This window comes from Chiloscyllium plagiosum, unplaced genomic scaffold, assembly GCF_037043375.1.
Source record: "Chiloscyllium plagiosum isolate Xiang-an unplaced genomic scaffold, Cpla_swu_hap1 HiC_scaffold_12, whole genome shotgun sequence".
Classification (NCBI taxonomy): Eukaryota; Metazoa; Chordata; class Chondrichthyes; order Orectolobiformes; family Hemiscylliidae; genus Chiloscyllium; species Chiloscyllium plagiosum.
In genome coordinates this window covers 54,716,198-54,738,990 of record NW_028270150.1, presented here as the reverse complement: position 1 = coordinate 54,738,990, position 22,793 = coordinate 54,716,198, and the positions used below count along the sequence as shown (strand labels likewise).

General features: G+C 39.0%; 1 protein-coding gene across 3 annotated transcripts in view; it reads left to right on the top strand.

Moving 5' to 3' along the window:
• Positions 1-22,793, top strand: part of usp9 (ubiquitin specific peptidase 9) — a 275,343-nt gene that overhangs the window by 148,333 nt on the left and 104,217 nt on the right. For all 3 annotated transcript variants that reach the window (XM_087992832.1, XM_087992834.1, XM_087992833.1), the window contains 4 exons: positions 2,025-2,150; positions 7,093-7,259; positions 16,823-16,931; positions 17,144-17,290. In XM_087992832.1, the coding sequence (XP_087848958.1) occupies positions 2,025-2,150; positions 7,093-7,259; positions 16,823-16,931; positions 17,144-17,290 (549 nt within the window). The remainder of the gene's footprint in view (positions 1-2,024; positions 2,151-7,092; positions 7,260-16,822; positions 16,932-17,143; positions 17,291-22,793) is intronic.

Below are 22,793 nucleotides of genomic sequence, written 5' to 3'. Positions count from 1 at the left end.
GCTCCCACAGAACCAGGAATGGAATTTAACTTTCAGTAGCTGTTGAGGTTTGGAAGTTGCTATACATCTCTCCCTGATACAGCAAAACACTTGAGTTCTTTTTGCCAGAATTTTGTGTTCTTTCCCTCCTGGATTAGAGAATTGCATGTGCGCTAATCAATTTAACTGAATTTGCCTTTTCCCCAAGAGTGTGTTTGTGATTTTACTATTTTGGAATAGTTGCTGTTATTAAAATTGTTCGTTTTTGTTTGCTTCAAGCCTGGTAGTTTCACCAATCGAATTGCGTCCCTTACACTTGCCTTTAAAAATTCGAAACAGTTGAGGTCTAGGCTACCTTCTTAATATATTTTTGAAGGGGTTTGGTCTGGTCTATAATACTCTATTTCTAACAAATTGTTAACAATCCAACTTACGTTCCTGTTTAAAGAGAAAATTTCTATTTTGTGTTAGCTGAGAAGAAAAATGTTCTCTTAAACTATTTGCCCTCATCGAAATCTGCCATTGTCATGCTCTCCTCCAAAAAAAAAACTTGCCCTTGAGCCCACCATTCTTGCAAACTGATACTCTCATCTTCATCTTCCCCATTTTTCTCAAAGCTTTTGGATACTAAATTTGAGGGTATCCTTGAAAAGTAGAATCTAATATTAGATACGTTCTGCATCTCCAACCCAGCGCTGATCTTGTTGGTGATTAAAAGTTGGTGGATCCTTATGAACTGGACATCAAAGCAAGAATGAAATTCTTTGTGGTAAACCTAGTTCAGACGGAGAGAAAAATTATTTTTGTACGGTTATGCAGCAAAACGTTCCAAAAAGTAGTGATCAAGCCAATGAGAGCACAAAAGTCTCCATGTGTCAATATCAGATACAGCTAAGTTTTTTTAAAGTAACTGAAACTTTTATTTGTAAAGATATTGTGTAAATGTTTTGAATTTGGTTGTGTATCATTTGAAATCCTGATGTTGTGACTGGTGTCGTGGATGAAAGCATCTTGCTCCCAGGTTTTCTAAATTGAATGCTGTGCTATATAAGTGTAACGGTCATTTGTAAAACGTTAGGCAAGTCTTGACCCAAATTCGGTTGGAAAAGGTTCTTAACACGTGTGTATCCTGAATTGTGGTTTTGGGGGGAAAAGTGTCTAACAGGTTCTTGAAGATCTCATAAAAATAAATACCAGAAGCCACATTTGCTTTAATATGATGCAAATTTATTAGTTTAATTTACATATATGCAAACACATAAATAATATGTCAGCTTAAGCTATTTTTGATATATTTCATAAGTGAGTCTCACTGCCTTCTGCCGATCAGGGACTCCTGTGTTACAGCTGGCACTTGGACATCTCTGTTTCCACGACAGCAATTTGCGAATCTCAGTCTAATAGTGAAAGTCCATGGTCCCAGTCTATCAAACCCCAGTTCAGTAGTGAAAGGTTTCCTGTCTTACTATCATTCAGAACCTGATATTATGTACTGTATTGTCATCTGAGTACTTTCCAAGTTTGTGACAGGTGGTCACAAACAAATCCAGATGTCTCTACAAAACAGCCTGTTCCGGACTCCAAGACAAGTCATCGGCAGCCAAATCAGGCTTTTTTCCACCAAGTCTGTTTTTCATGTATTTTCCTTATAGCTATGTCCAATTAACCCTTAACCTGATCAGTACTGATTAATTGTTTTGGAGATAACATTTTTGAGCCTAATCTTACACCAACTAAAGCATTAAATTGGAATCTTTATTCAATGTTCTTTTTACAGACTTGTTGCTAAATTAAGCAGGATACGTGTACTCTTGCATGGTGCTGAGTATCTTAAATAATAAAACTTTGAATTTCCCATAGATATTTACCATGAATATTATGGGGATTAAGCAGACTTGGAATTGTGCATTCTTGGATAATTTCTACAAGTTTCCTTTGTTTGTAATAGTTAAGTGCTATATCAAAAAATCTAACCATTTCAGTGTTGCATTTTGTCATCCAAACATTGTTCAGAATTTAGTTAATCACACTGTTTTCTTTCCAAGGCTTCAAAATACATCCCAGACATTTGTGTTATTAGAGCAGTACAAAAGATTATCTGGGCCTCTGGCTGTGGTTCAATACAGCTTGTGTTCAGTTCAAGCGAAGAGATTAGCAAGATATATGAGAAAGTAAGTTCATTATTTTCAATTTAATTTTAAACACAATCTCAAATATCGCAATCCTAAGCCAAAGGTGATTGATTTATGGGTGAAGTTCTTGAAAGCTTCTCTAGGTTTAGTATTGTAACTTGTGATCGTATTTGAGGCATAAAGTTTTTTCTCCTGAGGTTTGTGATGTAATTGCAAGAGCTCCGAAGAAATCATCCTTGCGGCGTTTGACAGAAAGTGTGCATTTGACTTTAATATTAATCTCAGTGAAATTGCATCTGCTTAAACATGTCAATTTATTGAATGTTTGTGTGCATTGGTAAAGTTGAACTTGAATACCAAGACCGTTATGTCACATTGTGCATTTGGTTGGTCAACTCACTGGTCTATTTGAGCTAATGGTAAATATGTATGATTTGATTCAATGTGCTGGTTTTATAAATAATACAGAACAAAATTATGCATAGATTTCAAATTAAGAAAAGTCAATAGTTTTCTATTTGACCAACTGTATAAGTGTAGAAAAACATACAAGATTGTTCAAACTAAGCAGGAAGAATCTGCAGGAGAGATGATGGTCACGACAGCCAGAAATTCCAAATATAGGTGCACAATTCTTTATCCGAAATGCTCGGGACCAGCTGGTTTTCGGAATTCAGAATTTTTCGAATTTCAGACAAGTGACAGTTTGGGGAAATTTTTTAAAATCCTACCAGAGGAGCAGACTCACTCAGTAAAGAGAGAATTGAGGCCTGCCAGTGCTGGGCCACGTCCCATATGTCACATTTGAGTGATATACCGAGTGGGTGTTGACTTGGGTTCACTGTTTGCATGCCAAACAACCTTTTTAATGAGAAAAAAACTTTGGAATTTGGAGCTTTTCGGATAAAAAATTGTCCACCTGAAGTAATCATTGCCTGGAAGAGTTCTTAATTCTCCACTTCGTTCAACTTGTGATATTTTCACCATGACTTGAGTTTGAGTGCTAGCTTGGCACTAAAATTTCTCACAATCTCCGCTGAAATTTCAATTCTGTTCTGTGCTGCATTGAAGGGTGATATACGGAATAGTTTTTCTGGAAGGTACAATTTACTCTGCCAAATGTCGAAAGATCTATCTTAGGAAATCGTTATTGGCATGAGTTTTGCAGCTTGCCTGACAATGATTCCATTAAGCTATGCTTTGTGGGGATCTCTAACTGCAGCAGACGTGGTCATATTGCATGAATTGTTGGTGGGTTGTTATCCTTCAAAGGAACATATCAGCAACCAGAGAGGAAAGGCTGATGGATGGAGGAATTTCAACATGAGAAAATAAGTTTTAAGAAATTGCTGGAATGGTATCCATTATGGATGAGGGTACATTCATCAATGAGCAAATAAAACTAGAGTTAAAGTATTTGCAGCAAGGTTTCAGATGAGTACAAGTTAATTCAGAGTCCAAGTGGAGTGTCTCACTAGGAGAATACCCGTTCCAATTTTTGTGAAAAATATCAAGTAATGCAATGCATGTTCATAGGAAGATAATGTCCTCTTGATTCTTTTTTACGTAGAACAGTCCAAATTTCCTCCAGTCTCCCCATGGAACTGAAGCATTTCACCATTATTCCTGTTGATTTTTCATTTTTTACACAGGAGCTGGTATGCACATGGAATGAGCTGCCAGCTGAAGTGTTTGAGGCAGGCACATTAACAATATTTGTCTCACATTTGGACCAACGCATGGATAAAAGGGCATAGGCCACATGCAGGATAATGGATTTAGAGTGGATGGACATTTTGGTCCACATGGACCAGCTGTCTCCGTGCTGTAGGATATTTTCCTCATCATCCAGGCCTTGACATCTTCCCATCATTGTTACTGTTCTTCATATCTTTCTTCTGCTCCCAAGTCTTACTGTATTGTAGGTCATTCAGCCCATTTGAGTCTGTTCTGCCATTCAATGAAATCCCAGTTGATAATCCATTTTCCTGCCTTTTCTCTAAACCCTTAATTTCCTTAATGATTAAAAATCTGTCTATCTCCGCCTTGCATGTACTTGTTGCTCCCATCCTCAACAGCCCTCTGCAGTGAGGAATGCCTTAGATTTACCACCCTGAAAGGAGGGGAAAAAAAACTCATGTCTGAAGTGAGTGACTCCTCACTGAGAATGTACCCTCTGTTCTAGATTCTCCCACAAGGAGAAGCAACCTTTCCTAACCCGCGCTGTCAAGCCACCTCAGGATCGTATATGTTACAGTAAGGTCGCCTCTCTGTTATTTAGGCCTGCTTTCATTGCAGTTTAAAAATACGGAACCTCTCCTCATAAAATCCCTCCATACCTTGGATCAACCTCATTAACCTTCTCTCAACTGCTTTCAATGTTATCATACTTTTTTGATAAGGAGACCAAAACTGCTCACAGTATTGAGGTCAGACCAGTGCCTTGTAGAGTTTTAGGAAGTTCTCCCTGAGTTTTATACTTTATTCTTTTGGAAATAAAGACCAGCATTCCATTTGGGTTCTCTACTACCCTTGAACTAGGATACTAATCCTGTATGGCTTATGTATGAGGACTTGCAAATCTCTCTCTGCTGCAGCTTTCTGTACTCTTTCTTTTTTTTCCCCCCATGTAAATAATAATCCAAACTTTCTTCCTGTCAAAATGCATAACCTTATTTTCCCATATTATATTTCATCTGCCAGGTTTTTGCTCACTTGCTTCACCTGTATATCCCTCTATAGACTGCTTGTGTTATCTTTGCTACTTGACTTCTCCCTCTACTTTTGTCAGCTGCAAACTTGCGTCATAACATCTCTCCTCCATGTCATCAATATATGTAAATAATTCAGAACTCCGTTCTGATCCCTGTGGCACACCACTGTTTATAGGTTGCTAATTTGGAATTGACTCCTTTAACCAAAAACACACTGCTGTTACAATTTTTGTAACAGAACTTCAAAGCAAGGGTAACTGAATGTAAAATGTTAACTCTGCTTTCTCTCCATTGATGCTGCTAGACCTGCTAAGTATCCCCCAGCAACTTGTTTTTGTTTTGTATTTCCATCATCTGCAGTTTTTTAAAAATTGTTTTCTGTTAGTTAGTCAGTCCTCTAACCATGTTAATATATTGTTCCAACACCTTGGTTCATCTTAAGTATTGTGTGAAGTACTTATGAAATGCTTTTTTGAATATTCAAATATACTACATCTACAGATTTTCCCCTCTATCTACTCACATTGATACCTTCTAATAGTAAATTTGTCATGTATGATTTCCCATTCATGGGCCATGCTGCCTCTGCTTGATTATATTATGGATTTCTAAATGCTTGGCTGTTACATCCTTTATTATAGACTCTAGCATTTTGCTAACAACAGTAGTTGAGCTAAATGGCCTATTTGTTTATCATCTTTTTTTACATAAAGAAGTTAGATTGACATCTCTTCCAATCCTCTGGCATCTTTTCCAGAATCTACCGGCGTTTGGAAGTTTACTACTAGTGCATCCACTATGTCTGTAGCTACTGTCTTTAAAATCTTAGGATCCTGAAATCCATCACGCCCATGGCCTTAGGCTGCATAAGTTTCCCTAATATTTTTTCTCTAGTGAATGTTTATTTCCTTCATTTCTCGTTTCTCCATCCCCATCTACTCCCCATCTTATTTAGAATGATTGGAGTACTGTTTGTGTCCCTTACATGAAGAACAGATAAAAAGTATTATTCAACTTCTGTGCCATTTCCAGGCTCCCCATTATTATTTCCCCAGCCTCATTCTCAAACGGCTGCAAGGCCTGGGCATCCACATGAGTAATCACTGTACCTCATCATAAAGCTAATTGGAGGTTCTAAATGTTTAGCATAACTTCGCATTTGTACTCCTATCTATTCAGGGAGGCAATAGCAGCCTTCCATACAACCCTGTCACCTTCAGAAATTTGTTTCAGTACATCTGCAGATCTCTGTTCCTGTGCTGCTTTTAAAACGACCATTTTGTGATATTGGATCTCTCGAACATTGCACTAAATGAGAGTTCCAAGCCCCCTCCAAGCAAAAGATGGTGGAAAGAAAATCTGATTCACATTGTGGCTAGGTATATGCACAACCTCAAATGAGGTGCACATACTCGATGCCTATGCACACCAGTCCTTAGGATGAGTTCCTGTGTATATGCACGTAATTTAGACTTCTTGCAAATCATTATTCCAACCATTTATAACATATATACATGACAAAATTATCTGGGAGCATGATTTTGACATCTTGAACTCTTAAGAACTGCCCAAAAGCATCCCAGTTTGCCACTACTTGGGTTTTTCAACACAGTAGGCTGACGTATCAAGAGTGGTTTACTTTTTATGTTAAAACATCTTTGGTTTTGTCTTTGTGGTGCAGTTGGCTGAGTCTGACGTATGTTGGCTAAAATGATTAAATCATTGTATTTAAATTTGTTTTAACTAATGTACTTAAGATTGTTGATTTTTAACACCGAAGAGCAAGAAAAATATTCTGCAGAATTATGCACTTAATGTATTCCATTGCAATCGAAAGGAAGTAAGACTCAATAAGATGTTTTATTAATGCTCAATATTTCTTCATTTCTGCTGTCTCCACCTCTGCAGATTTAAAATAAGCGGTAGGGAGGGAAGCCTTTTTGTCTAAGCGCTATTAGTACGTGGAATTCTCTATGGAATGGAGTAATTGCATGTTTTTAGCATCAAATAGATTCTTAAACCCTTGTGGAGTCAAAGGGTGTTGGGCTGCACAACAAAGTCAAATAAATGTCACAGGTTATTCATTTTTTTAAATAATGGTTCAAAGTAGGTTTAATGGGCTAAATTGCCTACTTCAAAGTTCATCGAATAAGGGGAAACCATTTACTTTGTCTTTGAATTTTGGTTTTGAATATGAAAGTTGGAAATTGTCAAAATCTGCTTGGGCTCCAGCCTTAAATTGCATTTTTCTGTCATTTTAACTGAAGACTAATGCAGGAAATGAACCAGATTCTGAAGATGAGCATGTTTGCTGTGAAGCACTGGAAGTGATGACGTTGTGCTTTGCACTGGTTCCAACGGCGCTTGATACACTTAGTAAAGAAAAAGCATGGCAGACCTTCATAATAGATTTGCTACTGCATTGTCACAGCAAGTAAGTAATGTTTTTGATTGCACACTGGTCCATTCATAAGTTGCTTTGTTATTAGATTAGATTACATTACAGTGTGGAAACAGGCCCTTCGGCCCAACAAGTCCACACCGACCCGCCGAAGCGCAACCCACCCATACCCCTACATTTACCCCTTACCTAACACTACGGGCAATTTAGCAAGGCCAATTCACCTGACCTGCACATCTTTGGACAGTGGGAGGAAACCGGAGCACCCGGAGGAAACCCACGCAGACACGGGGAGAACATGCAAACTCCACGCAGTCGCCTGAGGCGGGAACTGAACCCGGGTCTCAGGCGCTGTGAGACAGCAGTGCTAACCACTGTGCTATAAATCACTTCAAGCAGCATCAAAGCTTACTGGAAGTTTTCCCTCATGGACTATAGTGAAGTGAATCTGTTCTATTCAAACGGGGAAATTCATAATAGAGTCACTTAACAAGAATGTTTCTGTATCATACTTGATATCTGTTCTTTTAACTGCATCAGTGATAGAAATTGGAAGCTTCTTGTCTCCTTAAATTGCCACACAGAAATACAAGAGGACAGTGTAGAAACTTTTTAACTATGAAACATCTATCTTTGATTTTAAATGTTTTGTTTATTATTCAGTTTCTCACTGAATGTAGTATCTTGGATCTATAAGCTGACCATTATGATTTATGGAGGATTGTGTGCCATTCTAAAATCTGATAAGTTGAGGTCACTAAATTTGAAGATCATGCCAGATATATATGCTGTTTAATGTGTTGCCCCAATAATGGTGTGGCAGAAATAGGCTTCAATTCAAGGGACACTGGTATCAGAACTCAGCGAAGAGGAAACTGTACCCTCAGAATGACCTACACCTGAACCATACTGAAATTAGTATACTGGCAGGTCACCTAACTCTGGCTGTGGCGAACACATCAAATTTAATAATGAAGGAAGGTTCATATGAAAAAAGTTTCGAAATTGATCGACAAAGAACAAGAGAGTAGTGCAAGCTAATTGTAAGGCTGAAAGCTAAGATTATTTGAAAAATGATGCAGGAATTAATAACAAATGGGTGTATATTATGGCCATTATAGATCCATGTATGCAAAGTGTTCATGACTTGGACTTGAATATGCACAGGTAGTAAGGTTCTGGAAATTCTGCAAGGAAAAGGGATTGGGGAGGCTCTGTTGATCAAGGATAAGTTCAGCCCAATTGTGAGAAATTATCTTGGTTCAAAATGTAGAATCCACGTGATTATGAAAGATAACGCGTCACCAGTGAAAGTGGTCATTAGACCTCTCAATAGTTATCATACAGTGGGACAGATTATAAACATAGAAATAACTCACGGATTATTTGCAAGACAGATTTGAGTTTTTTAATAGTCATAGAGATGTACAGCACGGAAACAGACCCTTCGGTCCAACTTGTCCACGCTGACCAGATATCCCAACCCAATCTAGATCCACCTGCCAGCACCTGGCCCATATCCCTCCAAACCCTTCCTAGTCATATACTCATCCAGATGCCTTTTAAATGTTGCAATTGTACTAGCCTCCACCACTTCCTCTGGCAGCTCATTCCATACACGTATCACCCTCTGCGTGAAATTGTTGTCCCTTTGGTCTTTTATATCTTTCCCCTCTCACCCAAAATATATGCCCTCTAGTTCCGGAATCGCCCACCTCAAGGAAAAGACTTGGTCTATTTATCTTATCTTTGCCCCTCATGATTGTATAAACCTCTATAAGGTCACCCCTCAGCCACCGATGCTCCAGGGAAAACAGCTCCAACCTATTCAACCTCTCCCTATAACTACCAAATGCCGCCTTCACTATCCTATCTACTTGTGACTCCACTTTCAAGGAGCTATGAACCTGCACTCCAAGGTCTTCGTTCAGCAACACTCCCTAGGACCTTACCACTGAGTGTATAAGTCCTGCTAAGATTTGCTTTCTCAAAATGCAGCACCTCGCATTTACCTAAATTAACTCCATCTGCCACTCCTCAGCCCATTGCCCCACCTGACTAAGATCCCATTGCAAACTGAGGTAACCTGCGTTAATCTGCGGTAATCTTCAAGTAATTCAAATAAAATCTGCAGAAGTGGTATGTAGGCTGAGATCAGAGAATGCCTTTGGGATTGTTGCTTCAAATATGGTTATATAACAGGCTATTTTAGAACTAATGTGTGATGAAGCAGGACTAATTCATCACCTCATAGTAAGGGTTTATCATTTATTGCTGATTCTCAGTTGCTCTGAAGCTGATGCTGCTGCCTTGAACTGCTGCAGCCTGTGGTATAGATATCCCACAGTGCTGTTAAAGGGGAGTTCTCAAATGTTCCTTCATTGTTACTATCGTCCCAAGTCATATGATATGTGACTTGGAGCATGCAGATGATTGTGTTCCCATGCATCAGTGTCCTTATCCTTGGAGGTGACACAGGTGATGGGTTTGGTAGGTACTGTCAGAGGAGATTTTGAGGAGTTGAAGTGCATCTTATAGATGGTATATGCTGCTTTGGAGGTGAAGGGAGTTAACGTTCACAGTGGTTGATTTGTTAGGTTCTTTTTCTTGAGATTCTTACACACTTGATGCAAATGCAACATGCCAACTTCTGTGAACAACCAAAATTTTATTAAGTACAATATAGAACAAGTTTTCTGGAGAAACCCTTTAACAGTCTTTGCGGGGCTTGCAGAGCAGTGTCAAAGATCTCTCTCTCTCTCTCTCTCTCTCTCTCTCTCTCTCTCTCTCTCTCTCTCTCTCTCTCTCTGAACAAAGAAAAGCAGTCCTTCCTTTATACAAAATCTTAACATAACAATCAGTAATGCCCCCAAGACAACCTCCAGTCATCCCCCACAGTCACATGCCACTCAAGCGACAATGTAGTGATTACTACATTTCCAGAAACAATATAATGGAAATCATCCCTTAATGGTCAAATCTGTTGTGAATTGTCTTTTAACACTACAGGGAGTAGTCAAAATTCCAACTGCAATGCTCTTACTAATTTTGAATAGGGTGATGCAATTCTTTTATTTTGAATAACTAGGAAATGGCCACGCAAATAACTCTGGCAAGGGATGGGAATGTAAATTCCTTACAATCTACCTGTAAGAGTACAATCCACTCCCTGTGAAATGCACAGACCTAATTCTCGCCCCCCCCCCCCCCCAAACAATGCACTAAATCTAAATAAATACTCCATATAAAGCAGACACCTTGCATCACAGTTTGTCAGTTGTAGACTTCCTGAATGTTAATAGTGGGGAATTTGCACTGTATTGACTTCCAATGTCAGGGGCAATAGTTATAATCTTCCTTTTTGGCATTGGTTATTGTTACTTGCCACTTTTCAACCTCTATGTAGTCCAGGTCTTGCAGCATATTGGCGCACACTTCATTCGTGTCTGAAGAATCGTAAATGATGCTCAACATAATATAATCATCGGCAAACCTCACTTCTGTTTTTAAGATAGAGGGAGCTCATTGCTTTTAAGATAGAGGGAGCAATTGAAGATGCTAGATCTAGGATAATACTCTGATCAATTCTTGCGTGATGTTTTAGGACTGAGATTGACCTCTAACAACCAGAGCCATATTCCTTTGCTATGAGCAACTCCAGACAGTGGAGAGTTTTTCCATTTGCTGTCATATTCAGTTGAATGCTGTCTTGATGTCGTGGGCAGTCACACTGGCCACCTCTTTTGTCCATTTTTGGAACAAGGTTGTAATGAGGTCACGAAGGATTGACTGACTCTGGCAGAACCCAGACTGAATCTCAATTTATTCCTTTGTCGCTTGAGATTGCAGTCAACGACATTTTTCATCTTGAGGATTGAATGTAGACTGATAGGGCAGTTAATTGGCTAGATTGGATTCCACAAGACCATGCAGAGGAGCAGAATTCGGCCATTCAGTCTAACTAATCTACTTCACCATTCAGCACAATCATGGCTGATCCGATGATCCGATAATCCTCAACTCCACTTTTCTGCCTTGTCCCCATAACCTTTGATTCTGCTACTCTGTTAAAGAATTTGACAGAATATCAACTCTGACAGAAGAAATTCCTCCTCATTTCTACCTTAAATGTGCAACCTGTTAGCGTGCAATGATGTCCACTGGTCCAACACTGTCCTGCAAGGGGGATTAACTTCTCAGCATCTATCGAATCAAGTCCTCTAAGATTTTTGTATGTTTCAATAAGGTCACCCCTCGTACTTTAACATACCAACAAATACAGGCCAAATCTTCTATTCATCTTCTCTTAAGATTGTTCTTTCAGACCTGCAACCAGACAAGAGAACCTTCTCTGGACTAATTTCCTATGCCAATATATCATTCATTTGATAAGTGGCCCAAAACTGTTAGCTGGCTAGTACTTTGTTTAGTTTGAGAGAACCTGATTTTTATGATATATTCCTTTTGAAATAAAGGTCAGCATTCCACTTACCTTGCCTATTACTTACTGAACTTAGATGCTAGCTCTTTGTGATTCATGGGTGAGGGCTCCCAAAATCCTCTTCTGTAGCTTTCTGCACTTATTTCACCATTTAAATAATATTTTTTAAATGTTCATATTTTAAAGGCAAATGTGAAGTGAATATTCCAGGTGTGATGCAGCTGGTCAAACCACTCAGCTATAAACAAAACAATTTTTTTTTAAACCCACCAATTCAAACAAGAACAAAAGAAAATGGAATTTAGAATAACTTAACTATTGGAAAACTTAAGCGACCTGATACAGCACTTAAGTAAAGAACTGTTCCAATCCAGTAATGTCCAGTAAACACACCCCTTGGCAAAAAGGTAAATTGAAACTGGTTCTTACAGGCAGAAGGGGACAACATCCAAAGAGATTTCAGAAAGAAAGTTCTTCAGGAATCATTTGCTGGAGCTTGCAACCTCCTGGACTCTAGCATCTTGTAACTGCAACAGCTAAGCCAAATGAGGAAAAACCTGAGCTGGGAGAACTAGCCTCTCCCTTGCCATTGTTTAAACTAGGCTCTTCCTAGAGCCCTTGGCACCTCTACCTTTACAAACTTGCTTTTTTAAGAAGAACAAGGACAAAATAACCTTGTTAAAGTGACAGAATTGTCACAGGGCTAGATTAATTTAGAATGTCTGGTCAGCATGGATGAGTTGGACTAAAGGATCTGTTTCCATGCTGTACATCTGAGCCTAAAAGAGGTTAAATAGTCACTGGGCAACGTAGTATGTCATGAGCAAAGCAGAGGCAAGAAAACCTACTCCTCCTCTGGATCATCTGCTGGAATATTCTGGTTAAAAGGTGTAGATATATTTAGTCTTGCTGTTTGGACTTAATATTAATGCCATTCCTATGTGCTGGGCTATGAGGTTACAGATTGTGATTGAAGACAGTTCTGCTGATGGCACCTATTGCCTCATGGATGGCCAATTTTGAGTTGTTAAATCCATTTGAAGTCTGTCCCATTTAGCATAGGTAGTACCGCACAATACAGTGGAGGGTTACCTCTGTGTGAACACAGGACTGTCTCCATGGGGGATGTGAAGTGGTCACTCCTACTGATATGGTCATGGACAGTGAAGGTTGTGACATATGGTTTGCAATTAGTCATAGAAATGTACAGCACAGAAAAAGACCCTTTGGTCCAAATCGTCCATGTCAACCGGATATTGTAATCTAATTCCATTTGCCAGTACATGGCCATATTCCTCTAAACACCCCCTATTCAGGTATCCATCCAGATGCCTTTTAAATGTTGTAATTGTGCCAGACCCGTCCACTTCCCCTGGCAAGTGCCACCCCTCTGTGTGAAAAAATTGCCCCTTAGGCCTCTTTTTATTTTAATATATCTTTCCCCTCTCACCCTAAACCTATGCCCTCTAGTTCCAGACTTCCCCTATCTCAAGAAAAAGACTTTGTCTATTTATACCATCCATGCCCCATAGGATTGTACAAACCTGTATAAGGTCAACCCTTAGGCTCCGACACACTAAAATATTTGGACGTAGAGTATTTATGGATTTGAAGACAGGATTTTAGAATTTGGTATTTGTAAAATGATCAGGGGGAAGGATGCATTGTATTTTTAAAAGATATATTTTTTTCTATGCTTCGTGATTTGAAAATGTGTCTCTCTGGGCAGCAGTTTGCCAGTTGACGCTCAAATTGAAACATCTGTATCAAAAGGCTACACTGTTAGCAGGCAAAGCAGTATTTTTACCAAAACAACAGATTTATTTATTTAGCCAATTAGCTTAAACCAGGCAGTTGGAGACTAAGGATCAATTGAATTTAAATCTTATGATTTTGACAACCTAAAACCAGTCCAGTTGTAAAGACATTAATAGGGTCCTGTTTCCTCCCTCAGTTGAAGCAAAACGCTCAGACGTAGTTTAGTTTTACCTCCTTCACCTATATTCCAGGCCCTGGAGGGAGAGAGAATGATCGCCTGTGAGCACAAAGACATGAGTTCTTGGTCTTCTCTCGAACAACAGTTTCTGAATGAACTATATAGTCATTTTGACAGGGAGGACAATCCAGACAAGGCAACATACATATTGATTGGGTGACCGTTACAATCAGCGAGTGTCAGTAGTAAAGATTAAGCCATCTGTTACACAATCAATAACTGGCTTTACCTAATGAAGGCTTTTCACCTTGTTAACTGACTTTACATACTGAATGCTACCTCATCTTGTTAAATGGCTATACACAATTAATGCTTTTCCACCTTGTTAACCCATTACCCTTGTCTCTCGCACTCCATTATTAACTGCAAGTTCCTATCTGATCTGAGTCATGCTTAGGTGAACCTCTTGTTTCACAAAATTCAAAACTTTGTTCTTCCACTACCGGCCCATACTGTGTACATATTCTCAAAAGAACATTGCATTTGAAAGTGGCGGAGAGCAACCTGCCATCTGAAGAGATTAGCTCTCTGAGCAACCGTTATCTGACTGAAGATGCAGCGACACTCTTAGTTAATATTCCTGTCCAGAATTCAGCAGAGAAGAGCGTACCTGAAAGAACATCAACTGAGATAACACCAAGATCTGGATGACACAACCTAGCTGTCATTTTGAGACTGTTTTTATTGTATTTTTATATGTCAGACTTGTATTTTATTGAAACAACATACCATTAGAATTTTTTTTATTTGGGAATAATTAGTTGTTAGAGGGGAATTGTTTGGTTTGTTAGTGTGTCTGTTAATTTGTCAACTGTTGGTGTTTGATAAACTTGTCATTATAGAGTGAGTGAAAATATTTCATTTAATTTACCCACTCCTTGATAAACAGATTTTGGAGGGGGGGGGATTGTTGAGAGGTAGGTTATACCACTTTTCTCACTTTTAACAGATTGGGAGCCGAGCCCCTCTGGGTGTTTTTGTTTTAGTTATTTGGGTGGGGGGAGCTTCATAACACTAGGGATAGTGATAGTGTCTGGTCATAATCATACCTGACCGTGTCAGGGAACTACTCAACTGGTCTGATTTGGTCTCCCAGTTTTGATTCAAGCCTCATATGCTTGCTGGGATTTTGTAAAGTTGACAAGTTAGATTACATTGTTTCCGGTGTTGGGCTGTCTGTCCAGTTTCCTTCCTTTTCCTTAGATTGTGGCAATAGTCCTGAAGGCTTGTGCTCCAGAACTTACAGATTTGATCTCACTGTCTCCAGATATTAGCCTGAGGAGATTTTAAGTTGCCAGTCCAGTGATAGTGTCATTGTGTGACTGTCACCCCCTTGGGCCAACACTTTGGGTCATTGTCCTTTCCTCCCTGTGGAAAGAATGTGCAGTGGAGGCTGGATGACTGTATTACTTAAGCCTAGGATAATGACAGATTTTTTGATTGAAAGGAGTGTTTGGGGGTAGGACAGGAAAGTGGAGTTACTTAACTAGAAATAGAAGGAGTCGTCAGCCATCTTCAGGAAGGGCTTATGCCCGAAACGTCGATTCTCCTGCTCCTCGGATGCTGTCTGGGCTGCTGTGTTTTTCCAGCACCACATTTTTCAACTCTGGTCTCCAGCATCTGCAGTCCTCACTTTCTCTTAGTAACACTTTGCTCTACCACTATTTTAAGGCCACAATTGAATCAGTTATGATATTAATGAATAGCAGAGAAGACGCTGTGGGCAGAATGACTTGCCTGTCTTTCTTATCAACTGAGAACATTACGTTTTTCTGTTCCTCAGAGTTTACTGATAGAAAAGGCTGAGGGAAGATTTTGTTGTGAACCTATCAGACTTGAATGATTGCTGACCCTTTGCTGAACTGTTCATCCTAAGTATAAGAATGCTGTGCCTCTAAGTCGCATCTTTATATTGATGTACATTCATATCGGTTTCTCCTGTGGTCAGTAGTAGCAAACATGTATGAGTTGAGGTTATAAATTTAATAGTCTGAGGTTTGCAATTACTGTGGCTTAGAAATTGTCAACATTAGAACTGTAAATTTAGAGCAACTTTTGGGCAAAAATGCACATGCATTAAATATGGAAATCCATCTATTGTTAATGATCTGCTCCTCAGGGCATGTTGTTGAAAACCCCATCAATGTCACTGTGTAGAAATGTTTTGAAATAATGTGCTTATCTCCTTCATGCTATTTAAAAATAAATTTGGAGGCAGATTTTTTTTGTTTCATTAGATTGGATTAGATTACATTACACTGTGGAAATAGGCCCTTCAGCCCAACAAGTCCACACCGACCTGCCGAAGCGTAACCCACCCATACCCCTACATTTACCCCTTACCTAACACTCTGGGCAATTTAGCATGGCCAATTCACCTGACCTGCACATCTGTGGGAGGAAACCGGAGCACCCGGAGGAAACCCACGCAGACATGGGGAGAACGTGCAAACTGCACACAGTCGGTCGCCTGAGGCGGGAATTGAACCCGGGTCTCTGGCACTGTGAGGCAGCAGTGCTAACCACTGTGCCACCCACTCCTGTTAAGTTATAGTTATTATCATGTTAAGTTATGGTTATTGTACACCCTCTGTCTTCTGGAAATCCATTTTATGTTTTGTGTTGACAGTTTGTTATATTATGATTATCCATGGGATTTTAACTATTTGTATAATTGCTGTTTTAAACTTCATCTTGTCAATAAAATATTAAAATTTACTCCACTTTATTTTTTAAATTTTATAAAGGATCCTGTAACGTTTTTCAGTTAAGAATAGGGGCTTCTCAGTTTTGTAGCCAACTGTTCCCCCTCATCTCAACCTAAACAAAATCCATGAACTACTCACTGGTCTTGGTTGTGGTCACTAGTGCAAATTGATCAAGTTGGTTACAAAACCAGAACTACACTTCATATTGACTAATAACGATGAAGCACTTTGAGGTGTGAGGATATGAAAAGCCTTATGCCAGTGCAATTCTTAAGTAGCTACACAGAGATCTGGGAACACTGACTGTGGTAACTTCCACATGGTGCAAAGTCGTACTTAATCTGAGGAAAATGAAAACTGAACAGTAAAATGTCCATTTCTTATATTGAATTAACTTCAAAGCATGCAATTGTGATGGGCATTCACTGGAAAGTTTTATTCTTCCCTACAGATTAGTTAGACAAATGGCCCAAGAGCAGTTCTTCTTGATGGCTACCAGATGCTGTATGGGACATCGACCTCTGCTTTTCTTCATTACTCTACTCTTCACAGTGCTGGCAGTAAGTAATCTTTCAAAGCTTTTGAGAGCACTGAGAGACCACTGGATTTAATATCAAAGTTTAAACTCCTGGTGATGAACATTACTGAGTAATCTATTGATTGAATATTCTGCAAAATCAAAGCATTCTAAATAGTTAACATTTTGATTTTCATTCAGCCCTTTTAATGTATTTGACTACATTCAGTTGAGTTATTGTTTTCATGTCATCAGAGTACTGCAAGAGAGAGAGCAAAGCATTCAGCAGACTACTTCACACTGTTGAGGCATCTTCTTAATTATGCATACAACAGTAACATTAACCTGCCCAATGCAGAAGTTCTGCTCAACAACGAAATTGACTGGCTCAAGCGGATTAGAGTGAGTAAATTTCTGGAATTCAGGAAATTCAGAATTTGTGTTCAGTAAAGTGAAAGGCTTTTTAATATTTGTCTATGTTTAATAGTGTGTGGATTGATTATTTTTCAAGTATTGATTCATATTGTGCTTTCATCTGTCTGAAGCAGGGCTAATGAATAACTCTCCCTTACTGGGGCAAGAAAGTAGTGTTGAAGTAGCCCAGGGATGGGCCCCTTTGATTTCTCCACATCATTATGATCTGAGGTTGATTGCTATTTGCAGCAATTCAGATCCCAGACTGAAATTGGCTTGACCAGTCCTGTTTTGTATTATTTTAGTGAGGTAGTCTTTGAAGCACAATCGTGGAGTGCTGCAAATTTGGTTTTAACATTAAAATAGAAGTTTATTCTCCAAAAGAAAAAGTAAAGTAGAATAAACGAAGCTATTCAAGTTTGACAATTTGAAAAATTGCAAAACACAGTAACTTGCAATCTGATCAAAACCGGCAACATAACATTACAATATTCAAACACAAGAAAATTTCTTTCTGTATTGCATCTACAGGTTTAACTTAGCTATTTCTTTTGAGAGTTTGATGGCCTCTTCCTCGAGTACTCATAAAACTGAGTTTAGACCTTGTAAGCTTCAAACGCCCTTCAGGGTTCTCAGTAAACACTTCTGGTCTGAAAATGTCAACTAAAATGCTTAAATCGATGTAGACTATTTCCTAACTTTGAACTAATTCCTTTCTCTTGGTGAAACTGTTTCATAAATCTAACTTCAACCAGGACTTCTGCAAACTGACAAGCCAAAGTTTTCCAGGCTTTGGGTATTTTCAGTTTGCAAAAAAAATCCCAATTCTTATAACTGATAGGAAGCTTACTTCAATCTTTACTTTGTCAGCTGGTAAGACTCTTGTAATGCAAACTAATCTCCACTTACCACCTTAGAAAAATACAAACACATGCTGGTTTTTAAAACTATAAGCATAGCCTTAGGAGTGCAAATGGCCTAATTATGAAATCCCACCCCCACCATGCTCGCAGATCAAAATCCAAACTCTAAAATATATTCATAAAACATCTTGCTTCGCATCATTTGCCCACAAAATGAAGAAATATGCAAAATCTTGTGAAGTAAATTAGTATTGCTGTTCCATTGTGATGCACCACGTGAAATTGATTGCATTTGATTATTATATGATATTATTTCTAGTAAATACAGTGTATATAACATTACTAATTTGTGATCTGTGTGCAAACTACACACTGGCCTCCAAGTGCTGTATTTGTATTTCATCATGTGTAAAGATGTTAGATGACCAGCTAACTTCTATTGGATACATAATTGAGAGTACTGAGTGGTCTTTGAACTTCCAAGAATAAATCACTGCTGCTGACAGCTTGGTGACAGCCTGAATAAATATTGTCATTTCCGGTGCAAGTATGAAATATGCTCAGGCAGTCAAATAATTGAGCAGTTATGCCTCATTTATCCACCAAAGCTGAAACTAACATGTAGAGTGAATGAAAGGCAAACTGGCTGGCTGTGAATTCCTCCTGTCAAATTTGTCTTGCTCAGGAGAGAGATTTCTAAAAGACTCCTGAAGTGCTTTAATATGTGTCCATGTTAGATGACATCTGTGAAGACATGGTCAGTTTAATATTTTGGTTTGTTTTTCCCATGTTTATCTTGCCTTGTGGTAGAATCATACAGCGTTGTTCATGATGCATAGTCTCTTGAACATGAATGTTCCTTGCATTGCTTGTTTAAATTTCCAGCATCTGCAGTATATTGATCCGTTTGGTGCGATGTTGGTTTATTGAGCTTTGTTTCTGCTTCTGTCTGGATTTATTATTGTAGCTGCCAGAGTGCTATTTCACAAATGCAGCAAGGTTTAATGAGCCAAGTGGGAACAAAAGGCACAACTTATTTAAAAATGAAGAGTACTTTTTGTCCTATGAAACTTGTATGCGCACAGTTGTCAGAAATAATTTGTTCTTCACAACTTGCTGTAGCAATTGGCCATTCAAATTTTAACTCTGCAAGAAGCATCAAAGCATAAAATAAATAAGCGATCCATGTTCTCTGTCACAAATAATGTTAACTTGCCTTGCTGTAAGAAATTGCCAAGTCTTGAGTATTGAGGGACCAAAATTGTCTCCGTGTGTATGTGGATTAGCATTAGCTGATTTACGTTTACCTGCAATAGTTGGTTTTGCCATGAGCAGTTTTGAAGTCGTCATGCTTTAAAGCAACATTACCTCATCCTTCAGCTCAAATTCCAGTAGAATTGCTTCCTAAATCATCCCCCTTCTCTTGTTTCAGCCCTTCACTTCATTGTGAGTTGACTGAAAATGCCACTATAATAAAAACTTGTTGATGGCCATTATAATAAAAACTTGTTAACAAGTCACATGTGAAGACTTGCTTGTTGGTGAGGTAGGGTAATGAAGTAGATTCATAATCTAGCCTGACAATGACTAGATGAAAATGTGTTCAAAGGGAGGAGAAATCTGAAAACTTGATCAATTCGGCAAGGTTGAAAAATGTAGACAGCTGAAAGGTCACTCGGAGGGGTAGGTCGCAATGAAGGTCATAGGTTGACCTGTTGGGGGATTGTGGCAGCCAAGTAGTTCAGCCCATCGAGTCTGATAATCCGCAACTCCAATTTCTGCCTTATCCCAATAATGTTCGACTCCCTTATTAGTTTGAAATCTCTTTATCTTGGCCTTAATTTATTTATTCTTTAGTCGTCTTCACTATTGTATCTTTAATTACGATCATTCACCCTCTAATTCCGTGGCAATTCACTTAACAATGAATGTTCACTTTAATGATAATGAGTTGATATAACCTTTTCCCCATGTCATTTGAGAAGTCAGTTTTGTATAGCTTGGAACTGAAGATAACGTTTTGCATGGAATCTTTCCCTGCAGGACAAAGGGAATGAAAGAAACAGCTTAAATTTATGTAATAAATTCTCAGGATTTTCCGAAGTACTTAATACTAGCTTGCATTGTTGCTTTGTGTCAAATAAATTTCATAGTTCTTTTGCACACTCAAGACTTTAGAGCCACACATACCTCAGGCGGTTATCCATTTCTAACTGATTTTCTGGTAGTTTATTAGAAATTAAGTTTATCAATGCAGAAGCTAAATAGACACCATCTAACATGTGGTATGAGCAGGCTGGAAAGATATGATCCATCCAGGTAAGAATAGTCTGGTATTGGAAAAAAAATGCTTGAGGATAGCAAGCGGTTGGTGACCCCTTTCTGATGGTCATTCATTGTTTTACTGATCCCTGATTGGAGTCAGAGATGAGTGAAATTGGTCTCTATGACTGTTCATGACAGCATCCTCTGATAACAGTCTTCAGTTTGTTTTTTGCCTCTGACCATAGAGAGGCCCACCAGCCCATTAAATCTGTACTGAGCTGTCTACATTAATCCCACTTTCCAGTACTTGGTCCATAGACTTCAATGTTACAACATTTCAAGTGCTCAACCATACAATTTTTAAAGGTTGAAAGATTTCCTGCCTCTACCTGCTGCCCAAGCTGTGCACTCCACCACACTCAAGGTGGATAATTTATTCCTCAAACTCCCCCTCTACACTTTTTGCTTTCACCTTAAAGTTATGCTCCCTCATTATTAATCCTTCTATCCATGCCCCTCATAATCTTATACATCCCAGCCATAATCCCTCCACCCCTCAGCCTTTTCTCCTCTGAAGAAAACCCAAGCCTGTTGTTTTTTAACAGAATCCCTACAGTGTGGAAGCAGGCCCTTCGGCCCAACACGTCCACACCAGCCCTCTGAAGAGTAACCCACCCAGACCCATTCCCCTCCTCCTCTACATTTAGCCCAGTTAATGCACCTAACCCACACATTCCTGAACAGTACGGGCAATTTAGCAAGGCCAATTCACCTAACCCACACATCTCTGGATTGTGGGAGGAAACTGGAGCACCCAGAGGAATCCCATGCAGACACGGGGAGAATGTGCAAACTCTCACAGATCGCCTGAGACTGGAATCGAACCCAGGTCCCTGGCACGGTGGCTCAGCAGTGAAGGGATCAGAACTAAATGCAGCACTCCAGCTGTAGCTTAACCAAAGTTTTGTACTGTTCCAACATAACCTCCCAACACTTGTTATTACTGCCATGACTGATTAAAGGCCAATGTCTCAGATGGTATTTGCTCTGTAGTTATTTTTAAATTTTATTTATTTTTTAATATATTTCTTTCACTGTTCTGTACCTCTTATTTCTTGATTGTCTCTCTTTTTTTCTCTCGCTCCCCACTCTCTCATCACCTTTTTCTTCTCCTCTTCCCCCTTTGCCAGTCTTCTCCTCTGTTTTCCATTTTGCCTCTGCTTCACCCATTCTCTCCCCCCCCCCCCCCCCCCCCCCCCATCCCCCCATCTATCCCCCACATATTTTGTCACATAGCACTGGCTTCAGCCTTGGTCATTCACCGCTCCTAATCTCCCTATAATCTCTCTATGCACCGTCATTATAATCTCTTATATGCCAACTTTGCTTCTGGAGCCATGACTCACCTTCTCTCAGCCTAGTATAACTAGCTCCCTATTTCTCCTTTTTTTTTGACAAAGGGTCAGTTAGACTCAATGTCAGCTCTTTTCTCTCCTTACAGATGCTGCAAGACTTGCTGAGATTTTCCAGCATTTTTTCTTTTTTGGTCTCGGATAGTATGCCTTCTTAATCACCCGAATAGCCTATCCTATCACCTTCAGGGATCTGAGGACAAGCATCCAAGATCCCTTCTGTTCCTCTGAGCTTTTAGTGTCAAACATTTAGTATTTGCTTGTTATCAGTTTTCAAAAATCTTTTTTTTTAAGTTACCCTCCATCCAAAGTCAGTGTTTTCCTCCTCGAGAGTCTTTTTTTTAAATCCCTTACTGCTTAGAGGTAAACCCCAACTATTTATTTACTTGTCCATTAGCAAGAGTAATCCCTCCTGCTTGCTTACACAAGTGAAATTTTACTTTTGTATTTAGTTATCTTGGTTGGGCAAGATATCGTCTTGTGAAAAACAGATTGAACTTGACTTTAACATCTCATTCATAAAGCTGCAGCTTTAACAGTGCATTCCCTCAGCAGTATAGTTAAGTACTTTTAGATTCCATGGTCAAACATTTAAATTATTTGCAAGTTTTGAACTTGTTCATGGAGGTAACTCCAAATATGGAAAATAAACTCTTCCTAAATTATTTATTTTGGGCATTCATTTCTAATCATCCTATATTGACTTTGAAGGAAAATACAGAAACTTGCTGAAAAAAGTCTTGTATTTAATGCCATGCCACATCTTAACTTCCAAAAGAGGGAATTCTTGCATTTAAGATATTGCCAAAAGTGACATACTTTTCCTTCTGAATACAAACACAACCTTCATATAACCTTAGTATAATATTTGTGGAAGTTGAGATTGTTTAAATACAATTATTTCTTTCAATTTGTTCATGACACTTGGACATGGCTTACTCGTATAATATT